The 16,622-nt window shown below is 35.9% G+C and overlaps 1 protein-coding gene across 2 annotated transcripts in view; it reads left to right on the top strand.

The window, feature by feature from the left end:
* The first annotated feature begins 854 nt into the window (after positions 1–854).
* The window catches only part of LOC306869988 (ras-GEF domain-containing family member 1B-A), a 69,531-nt gene continuing 53,763 nt past the window's right edge, over positions 855–16,622 (top strand). For both annotated transcript variants that reach the window (XM_079416988.1, XM_079416989.1), the window contains exons 1-2: positions 855–1,187; positions 13,364–13,411. In XM_079416988.1, the coding sequence (XP_079273114.1) occupies positions 1,119–1,187; positions 13,364–13,411 (117 nt within the window). In that variant the 5' untranslated portion in view covers positions 855–1,118. The remainder of the gene's footprint in view (positions 1,188–13,363; positions 13,412–16,622) is intronic.

Here is a 16,622-nt window from a genome sequence, read left to right on the forward strand (position 1 = left end):
TTCAAGTGTTTAAATTGCTTTTATTTGACATTTTTATGAGTTAATTATTAGGTTTTTATCAACTCACTATTCATTCACTCTCAATCAACTCACTAATGTAATGTTTAATGCATTTTATGATGTTGACATCAAATCATGGAATATATTTTCTTTCTTTTGCTTTCTTATATCAATATGGTACGTTTAATGGTACGTTTAAAACAAGCTTGATAAAAAAGTAGTATAAAAAGGTAGTCAGATTACATTACCTAAAACGAGTAACCTATTAGTTACTAACTACAGTTTTCATCATCTAATCTGTAATCAGTAATGGACTGCAATTTGTAAGTAATCTACCCAGTCAGAAGCAAAAATAGTAGCATAATAAAAGTAGTCTATATGATTTGTAGTCTGCATTGTTCGAGAAACAGGCTGAAATGACCACTAATTTTCCCATCCAGTGAGTGACAACGAGTTGAACCGAATTGTTCAGATCATTTCCCGTGGAGCCCTAAAACAATCGACTCAAAAGAACGATGCCTACACTCATTAGGCCAGGGAAAAATCACTCCTCAATAAAAATAATAAAAAGGTGACTCTAAAATTCACACCAATTAAACACATAACTAATTTGCATGCAATATAGCCAGCAATACATAATCCTAATTTAGGTTTCAACAGGTTTAGCCTATTTCATTTGTGTGCTGTTCTCATAAATCGAGTAGTACACTCTTCATGGGGGCTTCATGACGTGCAAGTTTGATCCCTATATGATAACAGGCCAAAAACTTATTTGAGATCACAGAAAGAGGTAGGCAATTCCTCCCTCCCCTACACAAGGATTACAAGTGGTTTTCAATGAGCTCGACTCCACTGCGCTCGCGAGCCGGTGTACGCAGACACACGCGCTCTTGACTAGACAAAGACAATGAGCTGTCACACCTTTAAAATTAATCCTATTTGTTCGGAGTCAAAGAAATGCTGAAAGGAAAGCCCAAGGAGCGAAAAAATCGGTCTGTTGTGCAGTAGGAAACCGCTGCTGGAACAAGACTACCTGTGGGCACTGTAGTGAGGGTAACAAGAGCCAGGCAGCCAGCGGCGTTTTCAGTCTACCGGCGAAACACACAACACACATTTATATGGCAAAGTTCCTCGCCGAGCTGCTGGGATGTACACTGCCCGAGAAAGGAGCATCTCCAATGTTCGAGGTAAGATTAAAGTCTGTTTGTTTTCGTGTTACCAGAGTGACCGTGTTAGACCAATCGTTTCATTATCTGAGATCTTCAAAGGTTTAATATGCTACAGTGATTTGTATTGGTTTACTTGCCGTTTAATTAAAGCAGTGCTTGTAGTCATTTGATTGTTTAAGCTATTAAAGCGATGCTCAGTTATTGGAGGCAGATTGGTACCTCCATAGCAGTTTAATAATGCTGCTGCCACACAAGGGTGGCTATACCTGAGCATTGAAATAATGGTTAAAGCTAATAAAATATGTCCTTTTTACATAAACAAATACTACATAAAATGATGACCATTTTGATGTATAAAATAGTGGGTTCCTATGGACATGAAAGCTAAATCTTCAAATGTTGATGGAAAGGAGTCAGCCTTGATGTCCTTAAGAAGCTTTTACAGTGTGTATTTGGGTCAGTGTGTCAGGGGAAATTCACCTGAAATACTAAATTCACTGCAAATCGTGATGCTAAGTGAACTAATATGAAACCTGCATAAATCAGTCCGATTCAATTCATTTACAGGCATGCTTTGCAGTGTCCTCCTTCAACTGGGCAGTAAATGCGTTATGAATTTAAGCACATCAATTTTGTATCCTGTCTTTGGTAAAGCATCACACATGTGTGCATCTTTTGAGGGTGGCATATTCGCTTTCTCATGAAAATATGTTTGTTTGGATGATTTGTTCATTATGTCAGCTGATGCTTGGCTTAATTTACTTTATAATCCCCCAGATCAAGCTATTTCAAATCAGTGTGTGAGCACCAGCTGAATCCATGCTTTTCAATGATCTATTGCTGATGGCCATAATCGTCCTGTAATGGCAGATATAGAGAGTGAAGAGCAGCTGCAGCACAGTGATGTTGAGGGATTAGCGCCCGGGCCATTATATAAGAGAATATATTCTGTTTGGATCTGCACAAAGCCATCAGATCAGCCTTTGCCTCTAATCTCATGAGTGCACCATGCCTTTCTTCCCCTGTGTTACTGTGTATGTATATTTGAAATGCTCTGTGTCTTTTGTGCTGTTGTTTGGCATGTATCTTAACTGAGCATTTAAGTTTCAAACATTTGATTAGGGTTCATTGTAAGAATAATAGGATTACAGAGTTATTTTAAATTTTAGGTTTAGGTCTGTTGAGTGCAGTTTATATGTTTGGGTTATCGGTGGTTTGGGTTAGTTGGGGTTAGAGCACTGGTTCTCAACCAGGGTGCCAGGGCCCACTAGGGGACCTCGGCAAGCTTCCAAGGGGGATGATTTTACATTCATTTAATTATATATTTGTTAAATAACTGTAGCTTAAGTAAAATGAAGATGTAAACAGATTTAGTTTTTCCCATTAATAATGTTTTTAATTACTGAAAAGCATACAGAATCAGAATCTTGAATGTTGTGGAATAATACTTAGTTAAACATATAAACACTCCCAGTTTCTTTCAATAAAAAAAGTTTAAAAACAAGTGTTGACATAATTACAGCACGAAATCTTAAGGAAATATGAAAAAATGTGTTGGCAAATCCAGGTCTACGCAGAAAGACAACACGATACTGTGCAGTCCCAAGTTGTGGAAAAATACAATGTTTGCATTGCCTTTGTTTTGATCCAAACATTTGGAGAGAGTGGATGAACTTTATTCTGTTAAGGAAGTTCCAGGTGGCGTCTGTAAGAACTTGGTCCTTTGTTCACTTCATTTTACCACGGAGAGATTGAAAATAAAAGATGATGTTGTGCTGAATATATTGGATCTGATGTCGCACCACACAAGTGTGAGTAACTGTTTGTATAATGTGGTCACTATTGCTTTGTCTGTTATTACAGATCATTTGAAATGTATTTATGTGTTTTTAACTTAAATCACAGCAGCGTACATCAAGGATATAGGCTGTCAAACATACACAACTGTTAGCCAATCATGCCAGTGGGTGTTTACTTTCAAATCTACAATCTGCCACACCTATTCAAATGGAGCATTCAGATGAGGGGGGTCAAAACATAGATTATTACCTCTAAATTGTTTGTTTTTTTTAATGTAAAAATCTTGATAACAGTCAAAGTGGACCACACAGAACAGTACAAAATAATAAAGGCAGTTCATGACCCTTTTAAAGTTTGCATGGTATGTTGATTGTGTTTGTTTGTGGCATACTTGGGTTCAGTTTTGTTAGTTTTAGGTTCAGTAAAGGAGTTGTGGCTGGTCAGATTATTGTGTGGCTGGTGTTGAATGTTGAGTTGGCTCAGATCTGGTCCTCATTAGTGTCCTGTGGTCACTTGTTTGACACTCAGCATGAGATTGAGTCAGGCAAGGTGACCAGCATGCACACACACACCCACACATTGCCCCCCACCTACACAGGCTGCTTGAATAAAAAAAAAAATATCTATAATCATTTACCTGCAGTCATCCAAACCAAATTTTGATACATTCATAGCGTAGTATTTTAATCATTTTGAATACATTTTATAGGATTTAAGCCCTTTTCAGGATTTTTTTTCTGAATTAAATTTATTAAACTGATTATATTGGAATCAAGCATTTGGATTAATCAGTGCAGTTCTCTGTATCTAAATTTTGTTCAAGGATTTATAAGGATTTCAGCAGGTAATAGTGTTGTCCCATGTCTGATCTAGCAAAGGGTGTCATATGAGTCATCTTTTAAACATCTTCCAGCTGTTTGAAAGATGTGTAGATTATAATAGCACCCAAACAAATATGTCTACTTCATAAATGGATTTTGAGATATGGAGGGATGAGAAAAGTCCCATCCTGAGAGAAGTTTTCATTCAGAGGGCATATGCTCTCAGCTTCACTCCTAATCAGAACCATGTCAGGTTGTCAGTGTTCTCGACAGGCCATTTCAGAGTGGACACTGAAGTGCTGCCAGCCAAAACTGAATCCATTTCTTCCCTTAAACTGACAATTGCAATGTAATTGACTTGGCTGGTGTGAAATTTATGCAGCAATCCCTTTCATTTTCTCTGGAATATTTCTCTAAATCTAAAGCTGTTATATAGGCTTAAACACACTTTATGATCATTTTTGGTTAAATATGAAAATATGCAAAATTGCCAATGTAGCTACTAGTTCTCTTAAAGTGCCAAATTAATTCCTTCATTCAAAGCTAAAAGACCATTATACTATTAATATAGTTTTTATTTTTTTATTGAGTACATATTCATTGTGTAACAATTCAATGCATAATCAAAGAATATTATTTAAGTGTAGTGCAGAGATGAACTTTTATGTAGAAATTGTCACTTTCACTTTTCCCTCTTGGTGGAATGACCTGCCCAACTCAATCCAAGCAGCTGAGTCCTTAGCCATCTTCAAGAACTGGCTAAAAACACATATCTTCCATCTTTATTTGACCCTAACTTTAGCACTCTCTATTCTAATTCTATTCTTAAAAAAAAAAAAAAAAACACTTTTTAGACTTGCACTCTATTCATTTACAATCGTAACACTAGCTTCTCTATTCTTTTTGTATTCTATCTATTTGTTTATTTTTTATTTATTATACAGTTAACAAAAGCAAAAAAAGGCTAGCTGGCTGTACTTTTTTCTATCTGTTTTCTCTTTATTTATTAGGTAGCCTAATTAAAAAAAACATCCTTGCTACGTGTACTGTTAAGCTAACTGAGACTTGTTATAACACTTGCATATCATTGTTCTTTTGTTGATTTTGATTGCTTCCATTGTCCTCATTTGTAAATTGATTTTGATAAAAGCGTCTGCTAAATGACTAAATGTAATGTAAATTATGTAGTTTTTTTATTGTTACCTTTTTTCCTTCAGAACATTTTGGATGAACTTTTCTTTTTCTCCACATGCTTCCACTGTGAGGCAGTGTTTAGAGAGATGTTCTCAAATGTGAGAACCAATGGTAACAATACAGATTTTGTGTGTGTGAATCTTTTGTTGTTTTGATGCGGTAATCTGCGTAATATGTTGGTTTCATGAAGAAGTGTCTAAAAGAAATGCGCTTCTTTATCTTAGCTTGTTTAGTTAATAAAAAATGAGAACATGTGGTCAAGACTACTTCCTTCACAAAACTTACATACAGATCCGTGTGATCAGTGCATTTATTAGATGCGAGTTCTCAAGGATGTGGAGGTCACAGACAGATCCTAACCAGCATACACAAGCAGAAAAGACCGGCCTTGCTCAGCATATTCCAGTTGTGAGTTTCTCCATATGTTTTAGGAATTGCCTCTAAACAAAAATACATTTACAGCAAGCTAACAAGACTTCCAGACAGTGGAAGCAAGTGACCTTTAAGATATCAAACTGTTCACAAATCATCAGTAAGAAATGTCACAGACTGTTTCATAAACAGAATATTCTGTTTAATATATTTACAATGTCTGTTGAATAAACAACTCAAGGGATAGTGAAAGATTGAATGTTATATAGATTCAGCTTCAGTGAAAGACTTCTGTGTGACTGATGTCAGTTTTCTCATGTCTTTGGGCATTGGAGAGAGATTTATGCTTGTTCCTCAGTCCTGTCATGTTTTCTTGTCCTTCAATCATATTTAGAATTATAGAGCCTCATTTTTATTGGATTTTTCACAACAGGAAAGTGAAGGCCGGACTCGAAACTCTGTGCCTTTGAACGTAGCATATAATGCTGTTTGTCAGAAACATGTAACTTACTCACTGTTTTATTCAAAAGATGCAGTCTGTTGGTGGAAGTTAAATTCACCTACAATTTAATGTCCTTCAGCCTTGAATGTGCTTTCTGCAGGTGATGCAGCTGGATTGCTGAAACCATAGTTTAAACATTGTTGATGCATGGAAATTAAACGCAAAACAATGTGCAAAGTAATGATTTTCACTGGCCACAGTCAGTCATGAGGTAACCACAAAACCTACATTTTTTTTCTAAGCAGAAGGGAATATAGTTTATGCTGAGTAGTACCGAGTTGTGTATATTTTGTTGTTTTGGTCCTGTGGTGTTGGTGGCCTAGTAAAGCATTTAGGCACAGTCAGTTTTGTATTAATGGAGCACAAGAGGAGTTATATAGCAGAAAGTTGCATATTCTTTTCCATATGATGAAGGTGAACTATGCCTTTAATATACAGTGCCCTCCATAAGTATTGGAACAGTAAAGACAAAATTGCTCTGTTGGCTGTTTAGTCCAGACATTTGCAAATATGATTAAAACATGAATATGAGACAAAACTACAGAATGTCACATTTTATTATTAGCCGTTTCAACACACACATGTTTTACCAAATAAAAAGAACAGCACTTTTAGAGTTCATCCCACTCATTGATGTGAGCATAAGTATTGGGACAGTTGAACAGATTCTCGGTCTCATCCTTTGAAACACTTTTCCCAGTCTTTAATGCAGCCAATTCCAATTGTTGCTTGTTTTGGGGAGTTTCTGCCTTTACTTTTAGCATCCAAATTGCTTGCTTTTCTCTCAAAGTCAGCTCCCTCGTCTTCATCCGGGTTTGTGTGTGTCATCATCTAATGCAAGATTCAGAATACAGAAGTAATGGATATAACTGATACGACACATTCCCTGCTTTTAATATCTGAGGAATTAATGCAACAGGACACAGCTGATCACTTAGAAAGACCTGTGAGGCAACTGTACCAATACTTATGCTCACATCAGATAGAGGGATGAAACTATAAAAGTGCCGAACTTCTTAGCTGGTAAAACATCTATGTGTTGAATCACCCAATAATAAAATGAGACATTCTGTAGTTTTGTCTCATATTCATCTTTTAATCATATTTGTAAATGTCTTGACTCCACAGCCAACAGAGCAATTTTGTCTTTACTGTTCCAATACTTTTGGAGGGCACTGTATATAACTATTTGCAAAATTCTTCTGGAGGCAACACAAGATCCACAGTACAAATCCTGAATTTCAAATAATTTGTGGCTTCATTTACAGATTTTTTAAAAGTAACTTTTGTTAGAAGCCATGTTTAATGCATATTATTCAAAGATGATTTAAATATTAATGTTTATAATGTCACCATAATTGCAATTTTGAAAAATATGGAAATCTGTTCAGACCATTCAGGTTTATAATCATTATAATCTTGACAATAGCTAATATAATGGTTTGAATTGCGTTTTATCATTGTTATGTGCTTTCCATGTTTTTAATGATTTCATTTTCATAAATGTATTCTCTGAGGTCTGGGTTTGTAATACATTATGTGCAGTTATTTTCTGCTGACAGGGCTTTGAAGGCTTTATCTCTTTTTGTGCCTATTAGAGTTTTTAATTGACCTTCATTGACTCTTATCTGAGGCAATTTCCATTTTAATGACATATTTTTGACTTGGGGGTAACAGATCCCTTTTTTGGGTGTTATTGTAGCTTTTCATTTGATGACATTAGCATACTAAGAAGAGAGTGGTTTTACCCAGACCATTATTGTTTAATATTTAGTTTCCTGTAAAATGTTTTTTTTATTTTTTTTCCAAACTGGGCCTTATATACTATATTTTGATCAACCATCACAACAGAAATTGTCTTCAGATGCTCTGACATTCCTTCAGCTCTCGATTTCTTCTTTATAAATGTTCTCTTTCCTCTAACAGCAAATTCATTTGAAGGATTGTTTTCCCTGGGAATACAGGGAAAGCCTCAGTTTTGTTTCCACAGCATAATCTCATCAAATAACGCTTCCCTTGGAGACCTTTTCCTCCCGATGCCTTGTGTCAATCTTCTTTGTGTCTCGTTAGTCACAAACAAAGGCCCTGCTCAATCCACCTGCTGTTTGGAATGGAGAATCATCAGGCTCAAGGTCTCAAAAGAGAGACGTGTCACTCACACGTAACAAGCTAATCAGCGAACATCTTGGCGGTGAATTATGATATGGGACTTACAATGGAAAAGGTGCTTGCCAAAAAGATTTTTAATGAACACTTGGGTGCTTGCATTTCGTGTCTAATGCCTCTTGTGCTTTCATAAGCAGCTGTGTTTCTAAATTATGGGAAGCTCCCTCAACCTAAATATTAAGAAGAGGCTAATTTGCACAAACCCTTGGTTAATTTGAAAAAACTCTGTCATTAGTCCTCTCAAATGAGCCACAAGGGGGCTCTGTACATTTCTAAACTGTCCAAAAACTCACTTTGAAAGGTGGAGAGAAACCCATCTCCGAAAGCAAGTGTCTAAAATCTAAAGCTGTCTGTAGCTAAACTTTCATTTATAGTTCATTTTACTAGAAATTATTTTTAAAAAACTTTAGCTATAAATGAGTGTATTACAACATTTTCCTAAAATGTTTTAGAAGTGTTTTGCCTTTTGTGCGAGTAAACATGCATATAGTGGAACGGAGAGGTCTTAGACCACTAGTCAATTTTTAATGTAATACTTTGTATTTATAATTGGACTTATTTTTTTTTAATAACATCAGCAATACAATTAAGTAAATTAAGTCTAAAAACTAAATAACATTTTGATCTTGGTTGATGTAAATTTGATTAGTGACCTACAAGTATATAATTTTGTTTTCATTTTGCATCATAATGTTTATTTGTTTAAAATTGAGCTAAATCCTTAAACTTTGTTTATGTCCAGGTTTGATAAGATTCTGAATGTCAGACTTTCAGTGTGTCTTAAACGTTGTATATTGAAGACTATGATATTCTGACCTCTGCAACCTTCAACTATACAGATTTCCATCCCTTACCCTGAGATTTTTTTTTATTTTTTATATATGCCATAAACATAGCCGGAGATTAGTCTTTTGTAATTATTTGAAAGCTCCAATACTCCAGTGAGCCTTCAAGAGCAAGACTGGGGCTATAAAACTTCATATTGGCTTTCTCTCAAGACCTTTCTCAAGCTGTCAAGGTAATTTATCCTGAACTGTAAAAAAGCCCCTCTGCATTATTCACTCCTTTTGTTTTATGAGGCATGTTCTGTGCATTATCTGCCCCTGAGTCTGCCTGTCACACACTGTAAGAGAGGAGCACTCACAGCTGGACAGGCCAGGGGTGAGCAGACACTGTCAGGACATCAGATGGGACCTCAGCCTGCCGTATCTCATCCCCGTGACATCCATGTACTCCGTCACCCTGACGCTGATAAAATGGATGCTCGCTGGATGGAGCGGCTGCCTCTGTGCTGTCCACACTTTCCCCAGCCTCAACAGGCTGTGTTAGTCAAGGTCAGCTTTATGTAAGCACTGGTGCTCATCTGCTTTGAAAAGAAGGGAGCGAAAAGAGATGGTGCGTGATAATTTGGTAATATGCCTCATTTAGATAGTTGAACAGCTTTTAAGAATATATTTATATTAATTCAGACAGTGCTCTGAAATACTCTACATAGCTCTGTTTGACCCTGGTGAAGAAACAGTTTGGTATTTGATTGTCTACAAGTGTCTCCAAAGCAGTTGTTGCTATGAAAGCATTATTATCAACAGTTTTACTCCTTTATATAAACTTCCAAACTCCCTCAAGTGAAGTATTACAGTCCTTTTGGCTGTGTACATTAAAATAATGCATTGATGCTGGATAATTAAATGGTGTGCTCCTGAATTAAATTCTTACATTTTAAATGAGCTGCACTCATTGTCTTGAGTAACAGCCATAGAGCTAATGGTCACGCTGCATTTGATGATATAGATAATTTGATTGCATTAATTACAGCACTTCATTGGGTTTCTTTGCCATTTACTGTAATGATATTCTGCTCATATGTGCCCATTTGATCCTTGATGTCTTGACGTGTGTCTTGCATGTAAATTATTTCACTTTATCTTCTCAGTCTGGGGTACGGTTTGTTTGGCACTTGGCATTAAATGGGTTAATGATGTCAGCCCCCCCCCAACCACACTCATTTAATGAAAATGTTAAAAACATTAGCTGAATACATTTAAACAGCCTTCCATTTGTCTTCTATTACATTTACATTTAAATCTAATGTGATGTGATAAATTTTATCCTATTGGATAAAATTTTTACTTAAAAAAAAAAAATATTGATCTGCACCATCGCATACAAAAAATACAATTTATTATAAATATTGACAAATTGAGCATTCACTTCAGTTAATGAATGTTGTAGTAAGACTAAAGGATTCAGCTTTCATGTCTATTACACGTCAGGGACTTTTTCTGATGTTGCTAAAGCTACAAATAAGGCTACAAATGACACACTTTGGATGTTTGTTGTATGGCTGTTCTAGATTCCCCACCACTTTTGATTTCCTCTCATTTCTTTTAACCAGAAATGTAAGATCAGTTGTCCATGTATCCACCATGTCCTTGGGATAGGACATGCTACTCACGGTTTATGAATACCTAATAAAGCCCATCTTCTATTAAAATGTAGGACTAGTACTACACTGCAATACTGAAAAAATACAAGTTTAAAAGGGTAGTTACAGATTTGTTTATTAATTTGTGTATTTATTTTGCTCTTTCAGAAAATGTGCTGCCTTATGCTGCATTAGTTGATTTTGTCAGAGCTAACCTAGTGAAAAATAAATATACTAAATTGAATTTGAAATACATTTATTTCATGCGCTACAAATACATTTACATATTTGTGACCCTGGACTACAAAACCAGTCATAAGCAGCACAGGTATGTGTTACAACAGTACATTATATGGATCAAAATGATCGATTTTTCTTTTATGCCAAAATCATTAGGATATTAAGTAAAGATCATGTTCCATGAAGATATTTTGTAAATTTTCTACTGTAAATATATCAAAACTTAATTTTTGATTAGTAATATGCATTGCTAAGAGCTTCATTTGGACAACTTTAAAGGCGATTGTTCTCAATATTTAGATTTTTTTTGCACCCTCAGATTCCAGATATTCAAATAGCTGTATCTCGGCCAAATATTGTCATATAACAAACCATGCATGAATGGAAAGCTTATTTATTAATAAAAAAATGACCCTAATGACTGGTTTTGTGGTCTAGGGTTACATGGTATACCAAACTGGTATACTTAAAGTCTGATAAATTGGCACAACTAATTTTGTACTTAATGCACTTAAACTGTGCGTAAGTAGTACAACTTAAGATATACTGAAGTATATTTGATTGTGCTAAAGTGGAACTATTGAAAGTATACTTCAGGTACACTTTAAATATCTTGCATTTAAAGGCCGATATTATTAAAACAATCATACAATCCTCATCAATAATGACAACAAAACACATTTTAGGCTTAATATTAAGAAATGTGCAGTGCACAACAGTACTCCAAATAAATTAATTATAATTTTTATATCAGTAAGTCTCAAGGGATATGTTAGTAAATATGTTAATGGTTTGAACTATACTATGAAATAAATGTATTTTACTTTTTTTTTACTAAGGTACATGTGAGTTTTGACTTTTAAATATTGAGTGAAATATAATTTAAAATATTATATTTTATAATTTAAAATATATATTTTTTTTTTATTCCCTGCATGAAGATATCAGTCTCTTGAACCCTTTTGCACATAATCACCCACGTTAGCCAAAGACCTGGAGAGCGCTCTCCCACACACACACATGCGTTACCTAAAGGAGGTGCTTGGCCTCGCAGGCCGCAGTCACAATGGAGCGTGACACAGATTCTGTAGACTGGCCCAAGAACATGCACGTAGCAGGCTGCTGTGGTAACTAGGCAACCGGTTTCCCTCATAATGAAGAACTCTTATGTGACGTGGTTTCTGTTAGCAATTGTCTATCCTCTCTCATGATTTGTGCATGGGTCTCACTCTCAGATATCGAGTTTACTGATGAATTTACATGGCAACATTTTTCTGTTCTAGTGTGTAATTGAATTGGACCCTAATGGCTTATTTTGCAATTTAAATTTGCCTATTAGGTAAATAAGTTTCAGCTCTTATGGAAAGGTCCATCATCTTTGATGGGTTGGAGCAGGTGTTGTTTCCCAAGGCCCTGTGTTATGTCTACATCAGATGAATAAATTCACAGTCAAAAAATCAACTCAGCCATCATCTGTTTCTCTGGTAATTGCTTTGCCCACCAATAAAGGGAGCAGTGGGCTTTGGTTCAGGTCGGTGTTTAAATCTTTAGACATGAATTTGAGGTAGTCTGAGTGGTTTATTGGTTTGTGTGTGTGTGAGTGTACAAGGGGTAATTTTTGGTTTTGTGATGAGGCATTGTGATTTGAGAAAGTATTTTTGTGTGTGTTTAAGCAGCTCGTGAAGTGCAGGCTCTAAGCAGTGACAGACTCAACTGCAGACTCTGTTTATTAGCCTCGTCTTCGGAAAGAAAATCCAAGCTTGTTTGCTTTCACACGTCACATTTGAAATGTGACACACAGGTTTCAAAAAGCTCAACATACTCGCAAAAACAAAAAAAAAGCTTCCATGACTGAATATATATATCTATTGCAATTTTTAACATAAGACTCAAATAATTTCCCTCAAAATTATAGCATTTATTTATTTGTATGTTTATTTTTCTTTTTTGCCCTAAAGATTATATTCAGTTATTTTTAGATGAATATGGTGAGTTGATGGTTGAGATTTTAAACTCACTTACTGGCCTAATTTGAATATTAAGATAAATTATTTTACAAGAACTCACACTGTATCCTGCACTCTCAGAAACAAAGGGTACAAAAGCTCTCACTGGGGCAGTAGTGACAAAAGGTATACCTTTGTGCCTAAAGTGTGCATAATAGTACCTAAAAGGTACATATTAGGGGCTTTCACACCAGAGGAACCTTTTCATAGTTCCTAGAAATATTGGCGTAGGGAGTTCCTGCTTTTTGAATTGTTCACACAGCAGGATCTTGGAACATATTTGGTTCTAGGAACTCCATTTGGAGGAACTAAATGATCTCCTAATTCAGAGTAGGGTCTAGTACCTTTTGAAAGGGTACTGCCCCAGTGGAAGCTTTTGTACTTATTTCTGAGAGTGTGTCTTTTGAATACAGCAGGAATAAAATTTGCTGTCAAATTTTGCTACATTTTCTGAAGACCTTTGTGTGGTTGCCATGTTTGATTTGTATTCACAACTATCATGCAGTTTATAATACTGTACTTATACAAATTTCAGTCCAGATTATCTTCAGTGTTCTCTGAAGCATTTTTAGAGAGTGAGAAACCAAAAATCAAAGTCTTTTCAAGCTGTAGAAATGTGTTTTTGTGTGTGCTAGAGCAATAAATTCTCTCTTTTCTTCCCTCCACAGTGCAGGAGTCAGCCGCACATTGGACTGAGACATGTCACCAAACAACGGGTATGTTCTACATCTGAGTCTCTTTGTGTCACGAATAGAAAGTATTGATTTTAGTGCACATGCTGCAGTTACCCTGAGGCAGGAGGCATCACTGATATTGTCCCACCGCTGTTTTTTGACAGTCAGACCTAAAATACATCAAACATATATTTATACATACCGTATTGCACACCTGAATACTACTCAGACAGAACAAAAAACGGAGCTTAAAGCTACAGTGTATGATTTCAAATGGCTAAAATACTAATATTGGCAATAAATCATTTTATAATAAACATTTTCAGACAGTTATCCCGAATACATGTTGTTCAGACAATTTTTTTCAAACAATTTACAATAAAGTTTAGAACAAACTGAAACGACACACTCGACAGTCCTAATTCATGCATCTTATTACAATGAGCAGAAAACAAATATTGGTGTTGGTACAAAGTATATACTGAAGGAAATTGTGTGTGAGTACTCTTTCCTGTGTGCATAAATGTCAAAATTGTTTCAAAATATTAGTGAATGGAGTATCAAAGTATCACAGAGCCACAAAAATACCCTCTTCTGAGAAATCAAGCTATGAATGACTGATTTATAGTTGTATTTGCATATTAAAAAATAAAAATTGTTGTGATCATTTACTTGCCCTCATGTCGATACAAAAACTGAGAGAATATTAAATATATATCTTCATTTGTGCTCTGAAGATACACACAAGTCTAATGGTTTTGGAACAACATGAGAGTGAGTAAATGATGACAGAATTTACATTCTTGGGTAAATTATCCATTTAAGTTAGCATATGAGTATTTTAAAGGAATTGTTCACCCAAAAATGAAAATTCTGTCATTAATTACTCGCCCTCATGTCATCCCAAACCTGTAAGACCTTCGTTCATCTTCGGAACACAACTTAAGATATTTTTGATGAAATCCGAGAGCTTTGACCCTGCATAGACAGCAACACAACTCACATGTTAAAGGCACAGAAAGGTTATAAGGACATTGTTAAAATAGTCCATGTGACATCAGTGGTTCAACCATAATGTTATGAAGCTACGAGAATACTTTTTGTGTGCAAAGACCATTTGTTTGTATAAAAAGCAACATCTAATCATTTCCCACTTTGAAAAAGGTCGTTTTTTTTACACCTGTGAACAGCATGAACACCAATGCCCTTCATATAGCGAGCTTGTAGCCTGATCCACTGCTCCTGCCCTTCAGACAATGTAGCAGTGATAGGGGATCAGGCACAAGCTCTCCATCAAAGCCCAGAGCTCTTCCCTGTCCCCATTCACACAGGGACCTCGGTGGCCCCCACACACTCCACCATCAGCCCGGCACTGGAGGCGAGGCTTTGATCCTCGTCCACATACACAGTCACGGTCCTTCTGAAGAGAGCGTCTAGGAATGCTTAAACATGACTTTCATCTTCCCAAATTCAGATTCTCTTTCTGTCAGCATGTGCTCCACTTGTTCTCAAGGCAGCCGTGCCCAGGCTCAACCGCAGCCAGGGTCGATTGGGTTTATCTGACTCTTTGATACTATGCATTTGATGCCAGTTTTTTTTTTTTTTTTTGAGGTGAGCAGCTGAGTTCAGAAAGAAAGAGTTGATGGGAATGTGGCGGATGGATCGTGTTGCAAAAGTTTTTGATGAGGCTCACCTGATTTTACACTTGGCTCACAGGGCCAAATTGTAATAAAAGCACTTCATTAAAAAGTGACATGAAGGGGCATTATGCAGTGATAACAACAATTAGACCTTTGAAATCTGCCTTCAAACTTAAATTACTTAAGAAAAAAATATTCTGGTGTGGGAGACTAGCATTATGGGGATCTCGTGTTTCACTGTGTGGTCTCTTTGACATCAAAAGGCTCCTTGGACTGGGCTTGCGTTTTTTGTTGCACCCTCTCCTTTATGAGCTCAACCTATTTGCCAGTGGAGGATTAGCGTTTATGCCTGTTTGATCAAAACATATTCCTCACTAATCAAGGCAAAAAGGAGCTTTTATTTAAACACCTGTATATTTTATATTTTGACAGGACCATGAAAAAAAAAACACCACAAAAGTTTGGAAACTCCCTAGGAAAAGTGGGTTTTGGACAATATTAGCATAAATCCTTGCTTTGTGACAACTTTACATTGATAAGCGACAAACAATTTTGATGAAAACATTGCAGACAACATTTATTTGAAATAGAAAGAAATAGTAACTAGGTTTCTGTACTGTTGCTTTTGATCAATTTAATGCATCCTTTGCTGAATAAAAGTGGTAATTTAACTTACTGACACCCAGCTTTTCTGTCGTACTGTATTTATTGCCGTTTTTATGTAATCAAACAGAAAATCATTATTACTGGTCTTCAGTATTATTATTTGATAAATTGCAATTGCAATCAGGATTCTGCTGATATTGTCCAAAACCTCACTTTGTCTAGAATGTCCAAACTTCTGGAGGGCTACAGTGGCCTGGAGTGTTTCAATTATAACCAACACATGATCGCAATACATTTCATTGTATTGCGATCTAGGGGTGGTGATTGCGCAGTGGATAAGACACATGCCTGTGGTGTGAGAGACCCGGGTTCAAATCCACTGTGAGACACCAATGTGTCCCTGAGCAAGACACTTATCCCCTAGTTGCTCCAGAGGCGTGCGACCTCTGACATATATAGCAATTGTAAGTCGCTTTGGATAAAAGCGTCAGCTAAAATGAATAAATGTAAATGCTAATAGCACCTACTGTAACATAATATCATATTCAAATGCAAGCAAACTTTTTAGTGGGCCAAAGACACTGATTCTATGTAAGTTCCTTTCCCTTGTTCATCCAAATCTGCTGAAAAAGACTTTAGCAAAAAGCTGTTCTTTTTTCTATTTTTGGACTTTCTTTATATTGTTAGCTAAATGGCTGCTTGGTGTGAGTGCTTAATTCAGTGAGATTCATAAAATGCTTAGTAAATGGCACATTTTTTATTACCATGCCTATAATATGTAAATTATGAAGAGTAAAATTGCATTTTTAAGGAATGTCAAAAAGTTTTGCATGTATCAATACAAAAAACAATTGTTTAGTTTGTTTTGTTACTTTTATTTTGTAAAAAAAAAAAACTCTGCTTTTAATTATTTATATACTGGTGTTGCAACTAAAACATTTGTAGTTTTGGTTGTACACTGTAAAAAAAAATCCGGAATTTCACAGCATGCAACTGTAATATTTCAC

This window comes from Barbus barbus (genome assembly GCF_936440315.1).
Source record: "Barbus barbus genome assembly, chromosome: 5".
Classification (NCBI taxonomy): Eukaryota; Metazoa; Chordata; class Actinopteri; order Cypriniformes; family Cyprinidae; genus Barbus; species Barbus barbus.